General features: G+C 33.3%; 1 protein-coding gene and 1 long non-coding RNA gene across 2 annotated transcripts; one reads left to right on the forward strand and one right to left on the reverse strand.

The window, feature by feature from the left end:
* The first annotated feature begins 7,903 nt into the window (after window positions 1–7,903).
* LOC133797575 (uncharacterized) lies at window positions 7,904–11,193 on the forward strand. The gene is made up of 2 exons (XR_009875666.1): window positions 7,904–8,020; window positions 10,791–11,193. It is a non-coding gene; the product is annotated as an uncharacterized LOC133797575 (long non-coding RNA).
* LOC133797574 (ethylene-responsive transcription factor ERF113-like) lies at window positions 8,727–10,946 on the reverse strand. Its single transcript, XM_062235520.1, has 2 exons — window positions 10,772–10,946; window positions 8,727–9,622 (listed from the first exon to the last, which is right to left on the reverse strand). The coding sequence occupies exons 1-2, from the start codon at window positions 10,944–10,946 to the stop codon at window positions 8,922–8,924; spliced, it is 876 nt and encodes a 291-aa protein (XP_062091504.1). The 3' UTR covers window positions 8,727–8,921.
* Window positions 11,194–19,676: the final 8,483 nt, after the last annotated feature.

A 19,676-nucleotide genomic window follows, 5' to 3' on the forward strand; every position in this document is an offset into this window, starting at 1 on the left:
TGCATGATTATGTGAGTTATATTATTATATGAAGATAATTGCATACATGTTGGCCCACTTCTTATTAGAATGACATTTTTGTAATTTTGGCCATTGAGAGCGTAATTATATATTTATGTGCATGTATGTGATATATGGATAAGACCACATTATTATGTTGATATGGTTGAGCTATTTGGCATGAGACGATCCTAGGATGTAAGTTAGCGGTTTGGTCATAACGGGATTAATTACTGGGCTTGGGGTGAGCCTAGGGGTAAATTGGTGTTTAGTACATTACCGGGAATGAGCGAGTAATGGGATATGATTTATAATTATTTGAGGATATTGAGAATAATGAGAATTGGAGGTCGTTAATTATGATTAACGGAATAGGTGGGAAATGATAGTTTTGCCCTCGCTAGCCTTGAGAGGTTTTATTTGGCCCTAGGGGCATTTTGCTCATTTGACCAATGGATATATTCAGCCAAGGAAGGTTGTAGATGGTTTAAGGCTGAAAAACAAAGTGTTCTCTTTTTCTCTCTGTCTCGATTATTTCTTCTTCTCTCTCAGTTGGGATTTGAAGCAAGCAAGGGGATTTGAGGCTTAAGGATTGAAGCTTTAAAGTTTAGGATTGTGTTCAACAGCTGGAAGGGGTTTCATTCGAAATTGAGGTAAGGTTTTCAGTTTTAAATTTCTGAGTTCTTGCTCTGTTTTGAGGTTATTTGAGAGCTTGAGGTTTTGATCTTAGGATTGGATGTTTGGTGTGGTTTTAAGTGGTATAAAGCTTGGGTTTTGTTGTTTGAATGGTGGTAATGTTGTGGTCATGATTGGTTGTGATTTTGAGATTGTTTGGTTGAGTTTTGGTTGAGGTTTAGATTGAGAAATATACAGGGGAACTAGGTTTGTAGGGTCAAGTCGTGACTTGAAGGTGTTCCAGAGCCTCCCCTGGGCTCTATCAAACAGGTGTGCCGCGACCCACTGGGTCAAGTCGCGGCCCGCCCCTGGCACCCATGCAGAGGGCCTCTCTGACTTAGGGGCGCGCCGCAGCCCTTAGGGGCAAGTCACGACCCGCCTGTCTTTCTTGTGCTAGGTTGGGTTTTAATGGGTTTTAAGTACGGGTTTCCAATTCTCAAGGCTCGGGATTGTATCTACTAATCGTTTTGGTAGGATTCGAGGTCTCGGGAGCAGGGTTTTAGACCATGAATCTTTTATTATTCATTTTATTGATAGGATTTCATATTTGGTTATGATTAGGTGAAAACTAAGGAACCTAAGGATAAGATCATTCTTTATTTATTTTACGCTCAAGCCAAAGGTAAGAAAACTGCACCCAGTATGTGATGCATGCAATATATGTGATTATGGCATGGCATGAAGGTGAAATATGAAATTTGCCAGAGTTTGAGTCTCTGTAATTGTGCATGATTATAATTATGCTTTTGATTATTGATTAAGCATGCTACATGCCTTATATCTTAATATTTGACATATGATATATTTCTGTTTGTATTACCTCATTGAGGAAGCATTGACTTTGGTGTTAGTATTGATTGTGAAGCTATAACTTATCAGTTAAGATCGACAGTAGTATTGAGCACTGGTCGTATGGTATTCACTTATGAGTCAAGAACAGTATTAGCGTGTTTAACACAAGCCAAAATGATTAGATCTAATCAACATAAGCATTAAATGCTTGACCGACTCCAAGGTCGAAGAAAACTAAAGCACTTGTCTAGTCTAAAGGCTAGTTATGTAGAGCCAGGGCCAAGAAGGCTTAGGTGACTGAAACGTCACATGGCTTAGGGAGCGGATCCCCAGAGATAGACTTATTAGTCATCTATTCAGAGATAGAATTATCAGTCATCTATACAGAGATAGACTTATTAGTCATCTATTCAGAGAGTGACTGTAAGGACCGTCGGACACCATCTATTTCTCCATTGGTATGATATTGTCCGCTTTAGGCCTAAGCCCTCACGGATTTGTTTTTGGGCACCTTCCCAAAAGGTCTCATTCCAATGGAGATAGTGTCCATTCTTATATACCCAAGATCCTTCCCATTTCTAGCCAAGGTGGGCCTTTGGTTGTACACCCAACAATCCTCCCCTCAAACAAAGGACCACCTCGCCTCCCCTCAGACGATTACAGATTTAAACCTGAATCCCTCGATTCCAACACTCAAGATCCCCTTGAGTAAGCTAGATGAATCCCTTCACCAGCTAGATTCGAAATCCCTTCGAATACCTGAATTGCTCGATTCCAACACTCAAGATCCCCTTGAGTAAGCTAGATGAATCCCTTCACCAGCTAGATTCGAAATCCCTTCGAATCAGATCTGAACCTCTGATGGCTCTAGCAGCAAGCTTCACCTCCTTTGTTTGGCAATCCGAGGATACATTCACATGGCTAATTTGGGATCCTGCTCTGATACCACTTGTAAGGACCGTCGAACACCATCTATTTCCCATTGGTATGATATTGTCCCTTCCCAAAATGCCTCATTCCAATGGAGATAGTGTCCATCCTTATATACCCAAGATCCTTCCCATTTCTAGCCAATGTGGGTCTTTGTTTGTACACCCAACAGTGACTTATCAGTCATCTATACAGAGATAGACTTATCAGTCGTCTATACTGGGAAAGACTTATTAGTCATCTATTCAGAGGATGACTTATTAGTCATCTACCCAGAGAGACTTATTAGTCTTCTACCTCTAAGAGACTTATTAGTCATCTACCTCAGAGAGAGAGAGAGACTTATTAGTCATCTACTCTGAGCACAGGACTCCACAATCATTTATTTGTACCTGCCTGCATGCATGAATAGGGTTATTACTGCTAGACATGCTTATTGTGATTCAGTGACATGTTATTATTTGCTTATAGGCATATGTTTGAGTTTTCTTGCTGAGCTTCGGCTCACGGGTGCTATGTGGTGTAGGTAAAGGCAAAAGAAAGTTGGACCATCCTTGAGTTGAAGAGCTTAGGTGACGATGTGTACATATGCGGCTGCTCGACCACCACGGCCGAGTGTTTAAAGAGGAACTAGGGTTAAACCCTATTTTTCCGCTTAGGTCGGCTGGTTGTAAATATTTTATTGTAATTAACCTTTAAAATATATTTTGGGATCCTAATGTATACAATAAACGTTTTAGTGAAACGTTGTATCTTTAACAAAAAATTTTAACTATAAACCGTTAATCACATTTAGTTACACGATTATGTCCAAATGAATCGGTTAGCGAGTCTAGCACTATTTAAATTGCACAACGTAACGGTTCATGGGTAGTAGGGCGTTATAAAAACCATCACTAAAACTCACAACTTGTGCCTAAGTTCTTGCTGAAATCGTTATTAGTCATCTCTATTATCTCTGTAAAGATCACAGTATCAAATGCAACATCCATTTTGAGGGATTTTGGAGGAGAAAAACCATTGGTAAGAAGATTTCTCATTTTTTTGTGTTGGGTATTGTTTGTTGGCTATTTCGAAGAAATTTGAGCCCATATTGGTGTGTTTTTTTGGGTTTGTTAGAGAGATTTCGCAATGTGCGATTTTCTGGGTTTTCTGCAACATTTTTGCTCGATAGCTGCTCGATAATATGTAGAAGATGGTTAAGTTGTGAGCTCGATGTTGCTCGATAGTGGCTCGATGATAACTCGATAGGTATTGAATTTATTTCTTGATGGTGCTCGATAAGAACTCGATATAGGTTCGATTGGACCCTAGGCTATTTGGTTTAGTAGTTTCTCGATATGTGCTCGATGGGAGCTCGATATGGGCTCAATAATATGCACACGGTGTAGGTTCTATCAAGCTATCATCGAGCTACAACATAATCCTATCGAGCCATTACCGAGAAACTATTGAGCCTATCGAGAAAATCATAATTTTTCTACATAACGAACCATCAAGCATGTACCGAGCTACAATCGAGCCTATCGAGCAACATCATCCCTAAAACTGTCGAGCCATGGTCGAGCCTATCGAGAAAAGCATAATATTCTATATACATAAAAGAACCATCGAGCATGCATTGAGTTACAATCGAGCCTGTCGAGCAGCATTATCCCTAAAACTATCGAGATATCGATACACTGTCGAGCTCCTATCGAGCAATTTACATTCATCCTATTGAGCTCATATCAAGCATTTATCGAATCATTCATACGACCCTATCGAGCCTACTATCGAACCCGTATCGAACCTATCGTGCAATTTACACTCATCCTATCGAGCATTTATCGAAGCATTCATACTGCTCTATCGAGCCTACTATTGAACCCGTATCAAACCTATCGAGCAATTTATACTCATCTTATCGAGCTCATATCGAGCATTTATCGAACCATTCATACTGCCCTATCGAGCCTACTATCGAACCTATCGAGCCATTGGTTCAAACCTAGAAAAAAATCCCACAATATCGACGAACCCATTCCACAAATCACAGAACCTAACTTGTTTTTCGATTAAATATGGAGTTGGATTCAAGATCTAACCTTTGATTGTTGCCGTGGGAGGAAATCGGCACCGTTGGTCTCGGGTAGGATTAAATATGGAGTTGGATTCAAGATCTAACCTTTGATTGTTGTTGTGGGAGGAAATCGGCGCCGTTGGTCTCGGGTAGATGGAGATGGGTTGCCTAAGATGCTCGACTAGGGTTGGGCTCAACAGAGGTTGGGGCTCGACAGAGGTTGGGGTCGACGGGGGTTGGGGCTCGACAGAGGTTGGGGTTCGACGAGGTTGGGGCTTGATGGGGGTTGGGGATCGACGAGGTTGGGGCTCAACGGGGGTTGGGTTCGATGGGAAGTTGAGGTTTCTTGTGAGAGAGTGATAGGGAGAGAGAGAAACCGAGAATGTAGAGAGAGAAATGAGATGTAAAAAAAATTTGGGTAGAAAAATAAAAGAAGTATTTTGGGTGGATGAAGATTGTTTAGTATCAAAATGAAATAGTTAATTGTGGTGTTATTTTTTTGTAATAACCGAGTCTATTATACACATAGAGTGAAATTTCTCATTGTGCAAGTGTAACGTCACTCTTGGCCCACATCAGATGAGATTCTGAACACCATTCTCCCTAAAACAATCAGATCTTTTGCAATGAAAAATATGCATTATTTTATAACGCGTTTTGTTATATACGTGGCATAGTATCTTAAAACTATACATATATATATTATATTATTTCTTCGTAACACTTTGTGGGCGTTCATTGAAAAAAGATCACATATGAGATTTTGTTTTCAATCACAGTTGACGAATATTATCTTTACATAGTCTTCAACTCTAAGATATTTGTTATTCGTATCAAAGTTCAGTCTTTGAGTACATCTCAAACATTAGATACCTAGCTTCTTAGTTTTTTTTTTCTTATTAATTTTTCCAAAAAGTAACCACCGATCGAATTAAAAATTAAAGGTGGCCTTTTTGAGAAGTGAGGTAAATTCATTTATGTTAGGTGGCTTCCCATTCATAGAGTTACTTTTTGGTACTCTTTAATATTATACCAAATTAATGCATTGAAGTCTCACTTGCACACGTACGTCTGCGTGAATTAATGAAATAAAGTTAAGCTATATGAAACAGCACCTCTCTCCCATGAGTACTATAACTACACGACAACAAGACTATATATTGCCCATTACTGTAAGAAGGTAGCATGATGTCATTGGTGGCTATTTATATGATTATTTATTTAAATTTAATAAGTATAATCGAATATTACTAATTAATTATATGATGTGATCTTATATAGTATTCCACATATTAAAATATCAAATACTAACCCTCCATATATTTATACACGTATATATCAAATATGGGACTATTACATTAGGACTCTATTTTGTACCTTTCATTACTAACTTTTTTTGTTTTTGTTTTGAGCATATAGATAAGTTATAACTTAATTTTTTTTTTATAAGACAGTGTATATTTTAGTTATTGACGAACCCACATAAAAACGAGTGTGGGTGACTGCTGAAAAAAAAAATATTGATTTATATATATATTTTTTGATTGTTTATTTTGTAAAATGATTCAAATAGACTCTTAAACCTGATTTTGATCAAAAAAAATTTGAACTGAAATCACAAATAATTTATCAAACAAAAATACAATCATTCTACATATATGACTGTGTTGTCATACTCATTTTTTTCATCAAAATTGAGTTTATGGGTCTATTATTTAAACTATGTTACAAAACACAGGATCTAAAAGTAATTTTTCAAAATATGAAATCCAAACAGATAATGAAACAAAATATATAGTCCAAAAAAACATAAAACACTAAATATATATTTTAATTAATTAATTTATATTTTTTTAATTGAAACTATCATTTAGCAAAGTAGGTTTTGACATAATGGGCAAACTGGTATAGGTAAGTCACCTTCACAGTTGTTCAAACCCCACCAAATGGTGTTTTTTGTTTATATATACAGTTAATTATTTTAATATTTTTTGGTATTTTATTATATTTTTTTAAAAAAAAATTCACCCCTAAAACTTAAATTCTAGGTTTAGGCACCTTAAATTATTCCAAAAATTTTAAAAATTTATAAAAAATATTCTAGAACTATAATATATATATTTAAATAAAAAAAATAAGATTACAATTTATTGGTGCATTGAAAATAAAAAGCTTCCATTAAATATATATGATTCCAAGAATCTGAACTATTATTGCACTTGACTCAACATTATTAACTATATATAGTACCAGTCAAAAAAGAATTATGAAACATATTTTTTTAATATTATTTGTGTATGAATTGACTCAAATTAATGTTTGAAAATTTTATCAAAAATCAATAATCAAATTTGTAAAAGGTATAATTCTCGTATGTCTTCTAAAGAAAGACTAAGTTCTCGGCGATTATCTTATATATATTCTCAATTAATTGGAATGTTTCCATATCAAGCAATCAATATCTACGGTTTTCGACTTTACATAAAGGTAGAATTTATGAGAGACATTTAAAGAATTCGAACAGTTGAAAAACTAATTAAAGTGAATTGATTTAATATTAAGTCTCATATATTTTAAATTATTAAAAAATATTAAAAAAAAACGTGGACGACGAACATGACTACGTATTAGAGGAGTAATTAATATATATATATATATATATGAAAATTTTATATATATTGGAGTTGAGTGTTTGTAGGTAATGAGAACATTTTCAAGTCATCAGTCAAAAACATAGTAAAAGAAGAAAAGAAAAAAAAATTCGGCGGACACACGTAGCCGACAAATTAATTTAGCTTTACGTGTCATACCCACTGAAATTTCAAACACCATTTCACTTCAACTATACTTCTTTCTTCTTTTTTATAACTTAAATATATAAATATATATATATATATCGATATCGCCCTGTAATTTGCCATCATTCTCACCGCCGATTTCAACGACCATTTATACGCGTTAATATTCTACGCACTTTTATATTCATTCATTTAGTCTATCTTATAACTATTTCAACTTAATTATCTTTTCTTAATGATATTATATCCAATATGAATGTCATTTCTAAGAGTAATATCTGAAAATGACATCATTTCTCAAATTATTTTTCTAGTTTTGATAATGTTTTACCATAATTTCTGTATAAAATTTTAATCAGCTATCTAGCTATCTGTAGTAGTGTCAGATGTTATTTTACAAAAAAAAAAAATTATAAAAAATAGAGCTTAACTTTAAAAAAAAAAAAAAAAAAAAGCAATTTTGCCAATTAGCCACAATCTAAATATGCTTATAATTGTTTGCCTTCAATTGACTTTAATTTTTCCAACTTCTTAACTCTCTCTTTGAACATGTAATAAGAGACGTATCTACCTAGATAGTGGTAGATAAGAACTATATACCCTTCCCATTGTATATATATTAGCTAGTTTAGAGATCACCGTTCAATTAATATTGCTTAGTTTGCTCATCAGTATATATGTGAAGTTCGAACACATAAATATACGTATTCTTATACAAGGAAATTTATTACCATGCGTGGTTGGAGTGCATTATTATTTCGAGGTATTTATTTTCTGTAATTTTTTTCTTTAAGTTTCTATTGCTTCTTCCCTTTTCTTCTGTCTTACTTCTCTCTCTCTGTTTATATTTATATATCTATATATAATTATATCTTTTTGCTAGCTATAGTTATAGCAATCGTATAAATATATATACATATTCTAATTCTAGTACATACTGCTTCCCTCAAAGTATTTATAATTGACATCAACTGAAATGATGAATTTCAAAACATGTTAAAATATATGTCTAGACTTTATATGGAAATAATTAATACTTATTCATTATTATAATTTTATTTGATCTAATAGCGCATTAAACATGACCCATATGCATGAGTAATAGAAGATCGATTTGAGATTTACTGTAAAATCCTCGATTTATTTATACATGTGATTACAAACCGTAAGTTATCTGATGACTTGACAATATATATACACGAGTAGTTGCCAAGAAACCTAAACTGTATAAAAAAAAAAATGGAAACACATACGTAATAGAAACAACATATAACATCAATATGGATATGGTGATATATATGATATTATATCAGTTATCTGCCTTGTAATTAATCTCTACTTTTATAGTCCTATATCGTAAGTTAATTATATGATAAAGAGTGCAAATATATAACACTTTGGATGTAATAAATTTCTTCAAGCTTTGATTGAGATCAACACGCATATTATATTATTGCACACACAACTCATACATAAAAAGAAAAAACAAGGCTTCCATATATCCATATATATAATGGAATGACAAAATTCAAAATAATTAATAAAAAAAAACACAACCCAAAATGATGATACAACAAAAAAGATTTGATGTTATCTCAGGACCCTTCTTATTGAGTAGAATACATATACGTACATACATATATCCGTATGTATATATGTATAGGTTATCCTTTCCAGCGATCAGTAGATGAATCATGATGATCATAGTCTCTCCTATTGAAAGGATCTGACATTGTGGACGAGTTAGAAGATCCGAACTGCATAGTCAATCTCAGAAGCTCATTATGTTGTTGTTCTTGCTCTTGTTGTTGTTGTAGAAGTTCTTGTTGTTGTTGAGATGTATATTGATGAGGAACAACTCCTGCTGATCCATAGAAACTACTACTCTGTGGTGTATAATTATTATGATCATAACTACTACTAATCACGTTACTATTAAAATCAGCAAACTGGCCATATTGTAAGGTAGGCTGAGAAAGTATAACATTATCATTATCATATGGAGTAGTAGTACTCGTCGTCATGGTATGCGAGTAAGGACGATAATTTTGATTAGTAGTAGCGGCATTAATAAGGTTATTATAAGTACCTAATTGGTGATCATGAGTAGAAGAAGTAGTAGTAGTAGTACTATTATTACTAGATGTTCCTCCTGATTGAACTCTTTCGGGGAAGTTAAGCTTAGCTTTGCTTCCTTTGAAGCGGAGAGCAGCCTCGTCATAAGCGAGCGCGGCTGCCTCTGCTGTGTCAAAAGTCCCGAGCCATACCCTCGCCGCCTTCTTGGGATCGCGAATCTCTGCCGCCCATTTGCCCCAAGGCCGTTGTCTCACCCCTCTGTAGTGTCTTCTCCTCACAGTGTTGGTCCCTTCACATGTGGTGTACGTGTTCCAATAATAGCAATATTATATTATACACATTGTAGTTTGAACTCAAAATCAATATCATAAAAGTTCATTGTAAAAGAGAACCTTTCTAAGTATAAACACTAAGATTTGCAAAATTTTGGCCGACTAAATGATAGCCCACAACCTAATGTTCTCTAACCTTGATTTCCCACCTAATTATTAGTGTAAAAAGAAAAAAGAAACCGTGTGTTTCTACAATAGCTCTTCCTCATCATTTAGCATGAATATTGTGATCATTATCATGATGAAGCAATTATTATGTAAGTACTATGTATATTCTTTAGATAAAATCATTTAATCTTTAGCTATATACATAAATATCTTCATATGGAATGACATATATATATAAGAGAGTTCCATGAAATAATCTTTAATTAGTGTGCTAATTCATGTCATTAGTTTAAAACATTTAACTAAAAGAATGATATAGTTGGAAAATTAATTTAGTTATTACCAATTTTAAGTGATTTGTCATCTATTTAGTGGTTTGAATGACACTATAATTTTATTCCAGTTTAATGGACATATATATAGCAAGGAAGAAAACCATATAAAACTAATAATATATTAGCTTTTTAGGGAATTTTTTTATAAATAAATATATATTTATATAGAAAACATATAACATTCTCAACATAATTTCCTTCTTTACAAGTTTGCTAAACACACATCCATGCATAGAAAGAAAAAAAAGGCAAAAGTACTTATTCTCTAATGCAAATAAACCTGGAAACAAGATATCATGCTTTAGATAAATGTAGATCTAGAAAGATACACAGACAGTCAGGAAGATAATTAATAAAATACTTACAAAAGAGGAACTGATCAAATCATAGAAAGAAGCAAAGAATTGGGAAAACAGAAGCTAATATATATAGCTAGATTCCTTGTGGTGGAGATCTTCATATATATCATCACAAACTAATAAAATTATTAATAATTAGTATATGTACATATTATGTTAAAATCATCTTGTGTAGTCATCACATAATATATCATGGTATTAATTAGAACTAATAATAATGATTATGTTGATACTCCCTTATAGCTAGTAGTAGTGAATAAGCTGATGATCAATATAACCACTAATTAATTTATTTATTTATTACCTTGATCATTATCTTGGAGAGTATGATGAGATTGGCCGTGGTCTGCGGTTGTGATAAAGGAAGGGTTTCCGTGAAGTGGCGGAGGGTGAGCTCGGAGTTGATGATGATCGGCATTGATGTCAATATGATCATTGCTCCCAATAACTCGAGCAAGGGCTGAAACCATGGCGGACATATCTTGTCGTGAACGAGCTGAGTAGATTGGGAAGATGGGTTCTTGGTCCTCTTTCTCCTCCGATTCTTGATCGGAAGGAAAGGGCCTCTTCCCATAATGCCCTCTTCGATCCACTTTGTCAGATTATTGTTTATATCTCTCCTCTTTCTAGTACTAGCTAGCACTATACTGCTATCTAATGATGTCGATTTGATTCTCGTTGTGTTTTGATGATGATTATATATGAATATACTAGCTATATATATAAGTTATTGTGAGGAATTTACGTACCTTATTGTAAGGAATGGAGAAGACGAACAGTTATATCATGCATGAGAGTTTTGATCTGGATATATATATATACACAGACACCATAGAAGATCGAGTAGTGAGGAGTAAGATAAAAGAGAGAGAAAAGAGAAGACCAGAAGTAGGGCTTTTTTTGCTACAAATATCTTTTATTTGTTTATATATATATTTTGGCCTAACTAGTACTGAAGTGTGAACACGTATATGCGATCCCAAGAAAATTTTGCTCTCCGCATGTTTCATTCATGTTCTTTTATTAAATAATTGTGTTTTTTTTTATTTATTTACCTTCCTTTATTATTATTTGAGAGGGGGACAAACTAGTATAAAAAAAAATAGTAATTAACATTTATTAGGAAGTCATACTGTTAATAATTAAAGTGTCAAAATTAAGAAAAACAATATTATTATACACATATTATAGAGACTTAATGTTTTTTTAATTAGTCTTCTCTTGATGGTGCTTCAAATTTGTCTTTAAATATGTTCAAATCGATATTAAAGATTGGGATGGCTAGCTTCAATATTATTATTATTATTATTATTACTACATTGAACTTCTTCACATTCATTTCTTCACATTAATTAATAGAAGAAAGAAAATAAAGATGATAGTTTAGAGAGAATTAAGCATAATGCATGATACTCGTGCAATTTGACCATATGATATTATATGAGTATGGTCTAAATATATCTAAATCAAAAATAGGAAAATTAGACTTGAAACCGATCAGGGATTATTAATATGATCATATATTACCCGTTTGAATACATCATCACCAAAGTTTTTATTCATCCCGGTATTTTTTTTTTAAAAATAATTACAATTGTTGTGTTATATACTTGGTAGAATTATATGTATCTCTTCTATCTTCTATATATATATAAAAGAAAAGTATTTAACGGTTTTTGTTGGTTTTAACAGGTGTTTTTTGCTAAATTGAATGAAATATTACAAATATTTAATGGAATATACCTCTAAAACTAATGAAAAACAAATATTTATTAATTATATTAACATAAATTCAAAAATTATAAAAATATCATTATTATAATAATATTTAATACAAAATTAAATATTTAATAATTATATTAATATACATTTAAATGTTATAAAATATCATTATTATAATAATATATAACATAAAACTAGACTTCTAATAATTACATCAATGTTATAAAATATTATTGTAATTACAATAATATATAATCCTAATATTTTAAAATTTTTGCTAGAATAAATATTTAGTTATATTAATATAAATTTAAATATTATAAAATAATATTTATTACAAAACTAAATATTTGATAATTATTTTACACCCAAATTTCGATAATGGAATTTATGGCCTCGAAATGCACGCTTGTAAAGTGTAAGCTCGAAATAAGCAAGTATGTCACGTCATCAGCATATACGTGGATTGGGTTTGGCAGTTTCGCTTGGCATTAAGGTGACGATGATGGAATTGGTGGGCTTGGAGCTACATGTGGTCTCGAAGATGTTTCAAGGTTACAAGTTAAGCTCGAACCCACAGCTGAATAATTGCAAGGATTCAACACTTGTATAAATTTACTGATTTATTCTTATTGGCGATCGAGCACCAGCTAAGAATGTTCGAGCTTAGGCATCAAGCTTGAACCAATGAATCTTCTCCAAAGTCTGAGTGCAATTCGACCCTTCGTTGCAAGCTCGAGGAGGTTAATCTCCGATGGTTGAGCTTGGGAAAGTCACTAGCTAAGGACGAGGTTAACCAGAATGACGAGCTCGTGATGTGGGTCGATCTTGAAAGTGTGTAAATTGTATGTTCGAGGTCAATAATTTAGTTTGAATGCAGTTGATGTTTGAAAATCCCTATTCCTTGGGGATTTGTTGTAATATGATAATAAATCCCGATTATCATGGGATATTATGTAATCAATGCATTAATTTGTATTTATTTCAAATTTGAGTTGTAACTTCCCGAAATAAGTGGGAAAATATTTTGTAAACTAGTCTATAAATGGACTGGAGAAATTCATTTGTAGACAGAGACAATTTGTTACGGGGAAATACTCTACGAAAATTGCTTTCTAAAAGCTTTGAGAGAATTCCACCACTCAATAATATTGACTCGTAGACTAGGCATATTTTAACTACTGAACCACATAAAATCTTGTGTGTTTTTATCAGTTTTCCTAATTCTGTGTTTAGTGCTCTTCTAATCTAAGTTGATGAAAAACGGCGTCAACAAATTACATTAATATAAATTCAAATGTTATCAAATTTCATTATTATAATAATATATAATTTTTATTTTTATTTAAAAATTATCATTTATATTTAAAAAGAAAAACATGTTATTTTTTATTACTTAATCTAAGTTATATAAACATATATTTCATATTAAATAACAACAAACACTATAAATATATTATATATAGGTGTCATGTGTATACAAATAGTATGACTGCGTAACTACATAAGAAATTATAATAACATTTATATTCTATCAAGAATAAATAAGCTTATTCTCGAGAGGTGTGCTTTGAATAAAATTATTAATATTTTGCACCTTACATAGGGTAGTTTGTGATCTAAAATGTTATCATATTATTATTCTTTTAATATATTATTATTTTGATCCATTTTGGACCCTGTGTCACTACAACAAAATAGAAGTTTAATGACTATATGTGGGAGACATTGTACATATTCAATGTCTCCCCCTATGGGAGACGTTGTTGGAGGCGCCATCATAAGTGGCCCTACGATGACTCCCACGGGGAGAGTTTGTAGACATTCAACGTCTCCCCCTGGGAGTCATCGTTGGGTGTAAAAAAGTACTCTACGATTACTCCCAGTGGGAGACGTTGAATGTCTACAAAGTCTCCCCGTGGGAGTCATCATAGGGTACCTTCAACGTCTCCCATGGAAAGACTTTGAATACATTCAATGTCTGCTTATGTGAGCCATCATTGGTTTTTGTATTTTTTTTAAATAATTATTTTTAAAATATTTGTTGACCGCGTTTTTGGCCAACGACGTGAGAATGTCAAAATCGATAAAGCCTTCAAGAGAAAATAAACGACACAGACGGTTTTGAAAAGAAAGTAAATAACACACGCAATTTTTATAGTGGTTCAGCCCCAATATGTTGGTAATAGCCTAATCCACTTAGAGTTGTGATTATAGATCTGTACTAAAGATCAGATGAACTGAGCCAACTGAGTTTCTTTAGTACAGATTACAAGAATACAAGAATTCTTTCAGATACAAGCACTTTCTCTCTCTAGAAAATTCAGACCCAAAATTTCCAAAAGTAAGTCTCAAAAGAAGACCCTTTTTCTAATCCCATAAGCCATATATTTATAGGCTTAGGATCATACATCTGCTATCCCCTATAATCGGGATATTTTATTATATTTATTACATTTAAATTACAAAAATATTCAAAATGTAACAGAACACCAAATTTGTGGGGAGAATGAGAGATTCCCACGTAAGCTAAGACCAATTCTTGTTGAAGCCGTTTCTGGGAACCTTGACGTTGTCCTCCTCTATCTGGTCGATGAATATCACCCTCTGGTGGCCATACCTCTACTGGGCAATCATGCACTTGGCTGGTAGAACATGGCACATCTCTGGTCTAGCATGACACATCTCTGGTCTAACATGGCACATGACATTTCTCTGGTCTAACATGGCACATCTCTGGTCTAACATGGCACATCTCTGGTCTAACATGGCACATCTATGGTCTATCATGACACTTCTCAAGCCAGTCAAAATTCTTCAATGGCCTACTCGGCTACTCCTAAGCCAGATCACTTTATCACAACTCTAAGGAGTCAATGTATTTATTGACTTATTAATGTGTCTTTTACGGACCATGTACTGCAACTTGTCACCTCTATTGCCACGTCATCGATCTCCAATTTTTGGGGATAACAATATTAATTATTAGAATTAAATGATTTATTATATTATATATTAAAATATATTAATTAAAAGATCTAAATTATATATGCAAATTTAAATTATATGAATTTTCATTAATAAATACTAAAATGTGTCTATAATATGTCTAACCTAGCTAAATATACAAAAATGTAATATTTGTTGTTACACATACAAAATTAACAAATATTACACTAACTAGCTAGACATAGTAAGAAAGAAAAAGTTAAAAACAAAAACCTAATAATTGGGACGATGACTTTGAACTATCAGTAGCATATCGGCCGCCCAATGTTGTCGCTTTTCATCAATCTATGTTGGTGTATATGGTGTAGTATTTAGCTACAAAACATACAAAGTAAAATATATTATTTGATTATATATAATTGAATAATAAATAAATCATAACCTTTTATAAATTTTTAGGATACGACCAAGTATACGAAAAATTGGGCAGCATTTCTCCTATATTAGTAACTTAACCAACTGCAATCTAATCAAATAAGAACAACACAATTAAAATATAATAATAGAATACATAATTCTAGACAAAATCGGACAGCATTTCCCCTATAATAGTAATCTAACCATCTGTGAACAACACATCAAACAACACACAATAAGTTTATTCCTTACAGCTCCACAACACACAAATAAATTTTCTAAAACCTACTTCACTAAAACACAGTTCTCAACCTTCGATTATCATCGCAAGACACAATTTTAATCTCAGAACCTATTTCACCATGAATGAATATTTAAGATATTCAAACTCCTCTAACAAAAGTTTAATAATATTAAAACACGAAATAAGAGAATGTATGTACCTCTTGCAATTAATAATCCTAGCTAGCAAATTTACTTCACTTTGCAATGCACTTTGCTATTAAATTCACAACCTACAAAATTAAATTAGTTAATAAATAAAAGATTGCTAAACAAATATCACTAAATAATTGGATTAATAATAACTTATTGTAATTTTAGAATCTTAAAATCCTCAAATGTGTCTTTAAAATAGAAATTTTGAGGCAAAAATCACCCTAAAAACTCACTCCAATAAAACCATAACCTACAAAATTAAATTAATTAATAAATAAAATATTACTAAACAAATAAAAAAATATATAACTATACATAATCAACCTAGTTAAATGTTAAAAATATTTAAAATGTATATACAATTAAATAATAATATAAATTTAAAAAAAATCATAAACATATATACTTGAATTACTTATATCTATACATGCAATTTGGTATGTAAAATTAAAATTAAATTTTTTTCCATACTTTAGACAAAGTTATTAAATAAATTTTAGCAAAACATATATACATATATATATACTTAATCAACCTAAAAAATTAATAAAAAAATTAAAAAAAATGTATATTTTCATATTAAATAGTAAAAAAAAAAATTTAAATAGTAAACATATGTGTATCTTCTTAAGAGTAAACAATGTGGTATCTCAAATCTACAATAAAATTAATTTTTATACTTTACACAAATATTTCTAATAAACCCACAAATCATATAAAATAATGCACAAAAATGATCTTTTCTATCATTCTAACAATACACACATTGTTTTAATCTTAAAATGTTACCTCAAATATGCTTGAAATTAATTTTATTGAGCCAAGATTCGCCCAAAACCGCAACATATACAAACCTTAAAAATACAATATTAACCCACTAATAATTAAAGAAAATAAACAAATATCATTATCCTAACTATAATGCATTTAAAAAAAACATACCTTTAAAGAGATTTTTAGAGCCAAAAATAGTGAAATGGCACCAGAAAATCGTCAAAAAACGCTGCTGAAATTGCCCTCCGATCTCTCTCTGGTTTGTGTGGCTCAGGGAAGAAGAAAATTGTGTATATATAGTAGGGCAAGACCTTTAAAGTCTCCCCTCGGTAGACGTGGATGACATCTAACGTCTCCCAAATACACGTCGATCCCTTTGTTTTGTTAAATGACAATTCAGAACCTGTGTGTTACAAATGGATCAAAATATTACCCTAGACCCAATTTTGGTCACAATATTTTCAATTATAAGATCAATTATCGGGTCGTTTAGTGATGTGATAGATTTAGAGAAGCAAGGAAAGTGGTCGAGGAGCTGAGAATGAAATATGTGTTACACCCAAATTTCATGAATAGAATAAATAACCTCAAAATGTAGGCTCAAAGAAGTTAGACTCGTATCTACAAATGTTAGCAGTACACTTATACGAATTGTCAAATGGTTCCAGATCTATTATTAGCACTTAAGCATGAGTCGCATTGTTCAAGTCTCAGTTGCAGGCTCGAAGACACCAACCTTCTCCGAGGAACATACTCGACCAACATTACTGGATGAGGAAGAGGTTATAACTAGAACGATGAGCTCGAATATTGGACAGTCTCGAAAGCGCGTCAGCACAACGATCGAGCTCAGTGACGCGTTTGCACGCAAAAATACTGTTAGGAAATCCCTATTTCATAGGGATTTGTTATTATCATATATTAAATCCTTATTGTCATGAGATATTATGTAATTAACACATTTATAGTATTTATTTCAAATTTATTTGATTGATTGTAACTTCCCTGAATCAGAGGAAGATATTCTCACAACCAGATCTATAAATAGCCTGGAGTATTTCATTTGTATTCATGCACAAAATTGTACTGAGAATGCTCTGCTAAATTGCTTTCTTAAAAAGCTTTGAGAGCTTATCAAGATCAATAATACTGACTCGTGGACTAGGCAGATTTTAACTCCTGAACCACGTAAAAAGCTCTTGTGTTCATCAATTTTTTCTAAAATATTGTTTAGTGCTCTTCATAATTAAGTTGACGAAAAACGGCGTCAACAATTTGGCGCTTTCATTGAGAGCATTAAGAAAATCTCTGTATTGTTTAATCAGAAACCTTGTGCATAGCATCAATGGTTGCCACGAACAATCCAGGAACTGATGGACGACCATTGCCACAAATCCCTGAGGAACGAACTCCTCAGATTGAGAACTATCCGCGAAGGCTTGGGAAGCAACCTATATCAAATCAGGGCCTGGATGAAGGAAGCGCATCATCTGACTCCAATTAATGGGCCACCTGCTCCAACCCCCAGGCCCGATGAGGATCTCTATTATAACCCCGAGAGGTACGTGCCCATTGTGGAATTGGAGAATCGCCAACTGCGCCAGCAGTTGGCTGAAGCCATACGGCGTAATGAAGAATTGGCCATGTAATGCCTCGAAATCTCTAATGCAGTTTAATGGCTGAATTAGTAGGCCGGGAGGGCCATAACTGTTTAATTATACCATTAAATGATAATATGCATGTTTATGTGAATTATAATATAATATGATGTTAAATGCATGCATGTGAGTCCACATTTCATTACAGGGGTGTTTTGGTAATTTGGCCTGTTGATGGCGTAATTGTTTATTTGTATGCATGTCGGTGACCTATTATTGAGACCACATTATAATGTGGGTTTGTTCGAGCTATTCGGTACGAGACGATCTTGGAATATTAATTAGCGGTCTAGTCATAACAGGTTTAAGTTCGGGGCTCGGGGTGAGTTTCGGGGTGATTTTAATGATTAGAGCATTGCCGAGAATTAAAGGGTAACGAGATATGAATTATTGATGTTTGAGATTATTGAGAATAGCGAGAATTGGAGAGCGTTAATTATGATTAACGAGATAGGTGGGAAATACAAATTTTGCCCTTGGGAGCCTTTAGAAACCCTTAATTGACCTAGGGGTATTTTGGTCTTTTCACCCCTAGGATAGATATAAGCCATTAAGGCTGTAGAAAGAAGAGGAAAACAGAGTATCATTTGAAGCTTCTCTCGTACCTATTTTCTCCTTCAGTTTTCTTTGTGATTTTTGAGCCATTCTTGAGGATTCAAGCCTGGGAAGTAAGTCTTGAGAGTTTGGGAGTGTGTTCCACCATTGAAGAGCATCATAGTCTGAGCTTGAGGTAAGTTTCTAGCCATTAAAATCCCTGCTTTGCTCTATTTTAGTTCTAGTTTTCAGTTGGGATTTCTAGGTTGAATGATTGGTTTTTTTGGGAGTTTTGGCTAGGGTTCTTGTGGTTTTGATGCTTGGGGTATGTGAGGATGGTTTTAGGGTTCATTTGGCACCAAAAATGAGATTTGGAAGCATTGGAATCGAGTTAGAATTGAAGGAGTCGAAGCATTAGAATGGAAGCATTATAGGCCAAGCAGACTGCTGAAGCCAAGCACCTCCTCGGAGGACCAGAGGGCATCCCCACGGGAATACAACCGCCAGAATGGCCGAACAAAGGGCCCAGCAGACCCAGACAAGGCCCAGGGAAGATCGCCCTAGGAGGAATACTCAAACTACTACTGCTGGTAATCCTACGGTAAGTGTAACTGCGAGAATAGGGAATAACCGAGCTCCCTCAACAGCTCGGAACACTAACCCCGAGCCTGTTAGGAATAATCTGGAGCTAGCCCGAGCCAATTCTGGACCTTTCAG

Source organism: Humulus lupulus, chromosome 8 (assembly GCF_963169125.1).
Source record: "Humulus lupulus chromosome 8, drHumLupu1.1, whole genome shotgun sequence".
Taxonomy (NCBI): domain Eukaryota; kingdom Viridiplantae; phylum Streptophyta; class Magnoliopsida; order Rosales; family Cannabaceae; genus Humulus; species Humulus lupulus.